The sequence below is a fragment of the Astyanax mexicanus genome, chromosome 15, assembly GCF_023375975.1.
Source record: "Astyanax mexicanus isolate ESR-SI-001 chromosome 15, AstMex3_surface, whole genome shotgun sequence".
Lineage (NCBI taxonomy): Eukaryota > Metazoa > Chordata > Actinopteri > Characiformes > Acestrorhamphidae > Astyanax > Astyanax mexicanus.
Window position 1 is genome coordinate 46860001 of NC_064422.1, and position 8281 is coordinate 46868281.

The 8281-nt window shown below is 40.8% G+C and overlaps 1 protein-coding gene across 2 annotated transcripts in view; it reads left to right on the plus strand.

Moving 5' to 3' along the window:
* The window catches only part of LOC125781161 (ras-related protein Rab-37), a 54760-nt gene extending 46732 nt beyond the window's left edge, over nt 1–8028 (plus strand). For both annotated transcript variants that reach the window (XM_049464322.1, XM_049464321.1), the window contains exons 5-12: nt 3972–4082; nt 5239–5280; nt 5407–5473; nt 6255–6307; nt 6411–6476; nt 7407–7463; nt 7596–7672; nt 7848–8028. In XM_049464322.1, coding sequence (XP_049320279.1) covers nt 3972–4082; nt 5239–5280; nt 5407–5473; nt 6255–6307; nt 6411–6476; nt 7407–7463; nt 7596–7672; nt 7848–7953 — 579 coding nt within the window. In that variant the 3' untranslated portion in view covers nt 7954–8028. The remainder of the gene's footprint in view (nt 1–3971; nt 4083–5238; nt 5281–5406; nt 5474–6254; nt 6308–6410; nt 6477–7406; nt 7464–7595; nt 7673–7847) is intronic.
* Nucleotides 8029–8281: the final 253 nt, after the last annotated feature.

Below are 8281 nucleotides of genomic sequence, written 5' to 3' on the forward strand. Positions count from 1 at the left end.
GCTCTGCTGTAAGTCTCTCTGGATAATGGTGTCTGATAAACCGTAAATGTAAATATAAATGTAAATATAAATGTAAGTGATTGCAAAAGAATCCTCACGAAGGATGAAGTTGATCAGAGAAAACAGTGATATATCAGAAACAGACTGAATAAACACTGTTTAAAAGAAAATACAGATATTAAACCTCCTGACTCTGATTCAGCAGCTCCTCAAGTCAAGTAGTTTTATTGTCAGTACTGCATATGTACAGGACATACAGAGAATTGAAATTACGTTACTCTCCTTCCCAATTTTACAGCAAGTACAGATAATAGATATAATAAAGGAGAATGGGAGACACTATGTGTACAATACAGCAGAGACACAAATAGACATACATGAGACAAAAACAAGGTGCAGTAGTGGTGGTGTAACGGTGGAGCAGACGGGAGGCGGACGTAAAAGCGGGTAAGACAGACGTTTGTTTAATAAGTAAACAAACAAACAAACAAGGGAATAACGAATATAAATATGTACATAAACAAACAGCAGGGAGACCAACAGAGAGCTACGCTAAACAGAAAGTGACTGAACAGGGCTAGGGAAAATATACAAGTATAAATACGTAAATATGTACAAAACCAGGAATAGTAACAAACAAGAAATAAACAAATAATACAAACTAAACAAAGAACTAGAAACGTGGAGAAGGGCAATAACGAAACGTGGCAAAACTATAGCTATGACGTGACGAGACAGACAACGTGGGAAGGTGCAAAGACCGACGGATAAACATGGACTAAAGTGTACTATATATAGGAACATGAAACACTAAACACCCGGGGAAGGGGCGGAGCTACAAATTAGACACACATGACGGACAATTACAGGAGAAACACAGGGGAACAGAGCGAGACCGTGACAGGTGGGGGAGAAATAGATATATAAATATAAGTTAAAAAAAAGAAATAGATATATAATATAAAAGAGTGGGAAACATTGTATGTACAATACAACAAGACACAATAAACATACGTAAGACGGAAGGCAATAGTGCAATATTGATGGTGATTGGGATGGAATGACAGTATAAATAGTATATAACAGTAGTGCAAATATGGTATATAGCTTAAGGCTGGTAAAGTGAATGGGTGCATAAAGTACTTAAAGTTCACAGTTTTTGGGGAATTAAAGTGAGTATTGACAGTGCAAGTATATCAGTACTGCAGGTATTGTGTGCTGGTGTGCAATCGTGGGTCAGCAGAGTGAACAGAAGGGGGCTCAGCACACATCCTTGGGGAGCCCCTGTGTTCAGTGTGATGATGCTGGATGTGCTGCTGCCAACCCGCACTGCCTGTGGTCTTCCAGTCAGGAAGTCTAACAGCCAGTTGCACAGTGAAGTGCTCAGCCCCAGACTGTCCAGTTTGTGTATGAGCTGTTGGGGGACGATTGTGTTGAATGCTGAACTGAAGTCAACAAACAGCATTCTGACGTAGGTGTTCTTCTTGTCTAGGTGTGTGAGGGCTGAGTGGAGAACAGTGGAGATGGCATCATTGGTCGAGCGATTTGACCGATAAGCGAACTGGTAGGGGTCCAGGGAGGGGGGGAGCGAGGACTTGATATGGTGCATGACTAGTCGTTCGAAGCACTTCATGAGGATGGGGGTGAGTGCAACTGGACGATAGTCATTGAAACAGGATGGCGATGCCTTCTTTGGGACAGGGATGATGGTGGTGGCTTTGAAGCATGTGGTAACCACCGCCTGACTCAGAGAGGTGTTATAGATGTCAGTATAAACCTCTGCGAGTTCCCAGGCACAGTCTCTCAGCACACGGCCAGGAATGTTGTCAGGCCCAGGAGCTTTCCGAGCATTGATCCTGCTGAATGCTCTCCTCACACTGTCTGGGGACAGCGTCAGCACCTGGTCACCAGGAGGAAGGATGGATTTCTGGGCGGGTGTGTTGTTGAGTGGCTCGAACCTTGCAAAGAACCCATTCAGGTCGTTCAGCAGAGATGTGTCGCTGTCGCAGGTCTGTGGCTGTGGTTTATAGCCTGTGATAGACTGGATACCCTGCCACAGGTTCTGTGTGTCTCTGCTGTCACTGAAGTGTTGGGAAATCTTCTTGGAGTACTGCCTCTTAGCTTTCCTGATCCCGCGGGACAGGTTGGCCCTGGCTGTCCTCAGGCCTGCCTGGTCACCTGTTCTGAAGGCTGCATTTCTGGCCTTCAGGAGCTTGTGGACCTCTCCTGTCAGCCATGGTTTCTGATTCGCTCGAACAGTGACGGTCTTGAGGTCAGTTACATCATCAGTGCACTTGGTGATGTAGGCAGAGACAGTTTCTGTGTACTCCTGAATGTCTGTGGAGTTGTTGTGGGTGGCAGCCTCTCTGAACATATTCCAGTCTGTTGTGCTGAAACAGTCCTGAAGTGCCTCTGAGGAACCCTCTGGCCATACTCGTACCTGCTTAAGAACTGGTTTGGTGACTTTAACCAGTGGTCTGTAAGCTGGCATTAGCATAATGGTGAGGTGATCAGAGGCTCCGAGGTGGGGGAGGGGGGAGGCTCTGTAGGCTCCTCTGTGTGTGGTGAAGACCTGGTCCAATATGTTGTTTCCCCTGGTTGGAAAGTCTATGTGTTTAAAAAGTCCAGAAAACACACTCTTTGGGTCTGCATGGTTGAAATCTCCAGCCAGAATGAGAAAAGCATCTGGGTGCGCTGTCTGCTGTTCACTGATGTACTGGTACAGTTCATTCAGTGCTTCACTCCTCACGCTGTTGTTGGAGGGATGTAAACAGCAGCGATCAGCACGGCGGAGAAATCTCTCGGTAGATAGAACGGACGGCATTTGATAATCATCAGTTCCACTACCGGTGAGCAGTGTTTACTGACCACAACAACGTTCCGACACCAAGCATCGCTGATGTAAACACAGAGCCCGCCGCCGCGGCTCTTACCTCCGTCAGCTAGCGCGCGGTCTGCCCGATAGCATGTTAGCCGCTCCAGCTGAACGGCGTGGTCCGGGACGCTGTTGTTGAGCCAGGTTTCGGTGAAAACATAAACACAACAGTCTCTCACGGTCTTCTGAGTTGACTGAAGTAAGCGGATGTAATCCAGTTTATTGTCCAGAGAGCGTACATTAGCCAAAAGTACGGTGGGGATAGCTGGCTTGTGTGGGCTAGCCGCTAGCCTCGCTCGGATACCCCCGCGCTTACCCCGCTTCTGCCTTCTCTCCTGCTCTTATTCTGGAGTTTATTATTAAACAGCTAGTTTCTGTTTCTGTTCTGTTAATTCTCATTTCTCCTCAAACCCTCGACTTAAACCCTCAGCTTCTGTTTATTCATGATCTGAGAGTCTGCAGCGTCTCGCTTCTGCCGACTTTAACTTTCAGTAAAGCTCATCCTGTAAAACTTTCAGCAAATAATTCTATTAATATTTATAGAGTTTCTAAATCTCTGCTGCATGCAGTGAAAATACATGTTCATTTTCTTTATTTTAAAACTCTGTACGAGTTATCTATGAAAAGGTTTAATCCTTATCTAACTGTTAAAAAGCTCAGAAATGCCACAACAAACGAAATTCAAAGTTCAAACAAAACTACAAAAAATTTACAGTAGATCATACTGTTTCTCCATCAGCAGCCGGAGTCTGAGAGAGAGAGAGAGAGAGAGAGAGAGAGAGTACAGTAGATGTGATGCTGGTTGGTACAGGCGTCTGTTAGCTGATGTATCAGAGCTGGGGATACTGCGATTTCCTCAGAGCACTCTGTGATGCTCCCTAGTGATTGGTGGCAGTTGAAAAAGAGGCGGAGTTTAACTTCACATGTATTAGAGGGGGCGTGTATTCATCCTTACCATCCTAGTGTCTGAACAGGGATTGAGTAATTGGTTAATTGACCGTCTACAATGTGGAGAAATTGAAATAAATAAGTAAATTAATAAAATAAATAAATATTAATAAGTTATATTTGTTTGTGTCTCTGTTTCTCCTCGTAGACGATTCTGGTGGGGGACAGCGGCGTGGGGAAAACGTCTCTGCTGGTTCAGTTTGATCAGGGAAAATTTATCCCCGGCTCTTTCTCCGCCACCGTCGGCATCGGCTTCACGGTACCAATCTGATCATACTGTATATCACCATCTCACACGTCTCACACCGTCCCACACTGTCTCCGACCGTCTCATACTGTCCCACACTGTCTCACACCGTCTCACTCTGTCTCACACTGTCTCACATCATCTCACACCGTCTCACACCATCTCACACTGTCTCACACCATCTCACACTGTCTCATACCGTCCCACACTGTCTCCGACCATCTCATACTGTCCCACACTGTCTCACACCGTCTCACTCTGTCTCACACTATCTCACATCATCTCACACCGTCTCACACCATCTCACACTGTCTCACACCATCTCACACTGTCTCATACTGTCTCACGCCATCTCACACTGTCTCACACTGTCTCCGACCATCTCACACTGTCTCACACTGTCTCACACCATCTCACACTGTCCCACACTGTCTCCGGCCATCTTATACTGTCCCACACTGTCTCACATCGTCTCACACTGTCCCACACTGTCTCCGGCCATCTTATACTGTCCCACACTGTCTCACATCGTCTCACACTGTCCCACACTGTCTCCGACCGTCTCACACTAGCTCACACCGTCTCACACCATCTCACACCGTCTTACACCATCTTACACTGTCTTAAACCGTCTCACACTGTTTCACACTCTCTCACACTGTCTCCAGCTCTGTATCCACACTGTCTCACACCATCTCACATAGATTATTAAACTGATAGATTGATATATATATATAGACTGATATATTGATAGATTAATATATTTATAGGTGGCTATTTTTATAGATTTATACATTGATATATTGATATATTGATATATTTATATATTTATAGATTTATAGATTAATATATTGATATATTGATTGATTAATATATTAATAGATCGAAATATTGATAGATTGATACATTTATAGATTAATATATTGATATATTGATAGATTAATATATTAACAGATTGATATATTTATAGATAGCATGATCAGATCTTACAGCAGTCACATCAGATTACATCATTCTCATCCTCATTCTGCTGCTTTTAGTGTTTTTATGTTTTTGATGTTTTTGATGGTTTGATGTTTTTGATGTTTTTGATGGTTTTGATGGTTTGATGTTTTTGATGTCACATATTTAAAGATATTTAAAGATATAATTTATTTTTTCTAATCAGAATAAAGTGGTGACTGTTGGGGATGTGAAGGTTAAATTACAGGTGAGTAAATGTGGCGTTAAAATACAGATATTTTATATATTTCTCACGATGCAGCTGAACATATTATAGGCCATTTTTATTTATTATATGCAGTAATAAGTGTTTGTGATTGGTTGTTTGGTGTAGATTTGGGACACGGCGGGTCAGGAGAGATTCCGCAGTGTTACTCACGCTTACTACCGAGACGCTCACGGTGAGAAACATCTCATCATTCAGCCTGTTAATCTGTATTAATCTCACTACTGCAACACCAATGCAACACCAATGCAACACTACTGCAACACCAATGCAACACTACTGCAACACCACTGCAACACTACTGCACTACTGCAACACTACTGCAACACTGCAACACTACTGCAACACTACTGCAACACTGCTGCACACCACTGCAACACTACTGCAACACTGCTGCACTACTGCAACACTGCTGCACTACTGCAACACTACTGCAACACTACTGCACCACTGCAACACTACTGCAACACTGCTGCACTACTGCAACACCACTGCACCACTGCAACACTACTGCAACACTGCTGCACTACTGCAACACTACTGCAACACTGCTGCACACCACTGCAACACTACTGCAACACTGCTGCACTACTGCAACACTGCTGCACTACTGCAACACTGCTGCACTACTGCAACACTACTGCAACACTACTGCAACACTGCTGCACTACTGCAACACTACTGCAACACTGCTGCACACCACTGCAACACTACTGCAACACTGCTGCACTACTGCAACACTGCTGCACTACTGCAACACTACTGCAACACTACTGCACCACTGCAACACTACTGCAACACTGCTGCACTACTGCAACACTACTGCACTACTGCAACACTACTGCACTACTGCTCCCTGAAGGTCAGAGGTCAGATTATCAGGAGCTGTAAAAGTTATTTTATTTAATTTAATTGATTCACTTTATTTAGTTTATTATTTTATTTTTTCTGTGCAGCTCTCCTGTTGCTGTATGACATCACCAGCAAGACCTCATTCGACAACATCAGAGTAACTAAAGCCTCAGACCTGATATTCATTACTGTCTGTTTATTTCTGATGTAAGGACACGTGTGCTTTCACAAGCTCTGATTGGCTGATTCTTTCTTTTAAGGCGTGGCTTACTGAGATCCACGAGTACGCTCAGAGTGATGTGGTGATCATGTTGCTTGGTAACAAGGTAAGAGATGCAGTTAGTGTCAGTATTTATACAGTATTTATATTTATACAATATTTGTTCAGTATTTATACAGTATTTATTCTTTATTTATAAATTATATATATGCAGTATTTATATGCAGTTATTTACAGTATTTATATAGTATTTTTACAGCATTTATCCTAAATTTATTCTGAATTCATTCTGTATTTAATCAGTATATATTCAATATGTTACAGTATTTATACAGTATTTATGCACAATATTTATTCAGTACTTATACAGTATTTATTCAGTGTTTATATTCAGTATTTTACAGTATTTATTCCGTATTATTCCGTTTTTAAATGCAGTATTTATATGAAGTATTTATTCATTATTTATGTACAGTATTTATTTATTACTTATACGGTATTTATTCAGTATTTATTCAGTACTTATGCAGTATTTATTCAGTATTTATTCAGTACTTATGCAGTATTTATTCAGTATTTATGTACAGTATTTATTCAGTATTTATTCAGTATTTATTCAGTACTTATACTGTATTTATTCAGTATTTATTCAGTATTTATTCAGTACTTATGCAGTATTTATTCAGTATTTATGTACAGTATTTATTCAGTATTTATTCAGTATTTATTCAGTATTTATTCAGTACTTATACTGTATTTATTCAGTATTTATTCAGTATTTATTCAGTACTTATGCAGTATTTATTCAGTATTTATTCAGTATTTATTCAGTATTTATTCAGTACTTATACTGTATTTATTCAGTATTTATTCAGTACTTATGCAGTATTTATTCAGTATTTATTCAGTATTTATTCAGTATTTATTCAGTACTTATGCAGTATTTATTCAGTATTTATTTAGTATTTATTCAGTACTTATACGGTATTTATTCAGTATTTATTCAGTATTTATGTGTATTGGTGTTTTGCTGCAGGCTGATATGAGCGGTGGGCGGGTGATTAAGCGTGAGGATGGAGAGAGGCTTGCCAGGGTTTGTATTACTGTTTTATTTTATTAATGTTTTATTTTATTAATGTTTTGATTAATCGACAGTTGGAATCATCAGAGACTTTATAAATCTTTAAAATGATTAAATATATGATTAGTTTGATTTGATTTGCAGGAGCACGGCGTGATATTCATGGAAACCAGCGCTAAAACTGGAATTAATGTGGATTTAGCTTTTATGACGGTGGCAAAGTGAGTCCTAATGTCACTTTAATCTTCATAACTTTAATAACATTCTCTACAATACTTCACAGCGTCTGAGTTACTGAAGATAAAATACTCATAAACAAATAAAAATATAAAACACACTGTACTGCATATTATTATTCATACAAATCAATACTGCCTCTGTCTTTCTGTCCTGCAGGGAGCTGATTGGTCGATCTGTTGAACCGCCCACAGATCCTAAATTTCAGATCCACGAGATGACGGAGACGAAGACACGCGAGACGAGCTGCTGCGGCCTTACGTAGGATCTATAAGACCTGTAGGATCTATAGAACCTGTAGGATCTATAAGACCTGTAGGATCTATAAGACCTGTAGGATCTATAAGACCTGTAGGATCTATAGAACCTGTAGGATCTATAAGACCTGTAGGATCTATAGAACCTGTAGGATCTATAGAACCTGTAGGATCTATAAGACCTGTAGGATCTATAAGACCTGTAGGATCTATAGAACCTGTAGGATCTATAAGACCTGTAGGATCTATAAGACCTGTAGGATCTATAGAACCTGTAGGATCTATAAGACCTGTAGGATCTATAAGACCTGTAGGATCTATAGAACCTGTAGGATC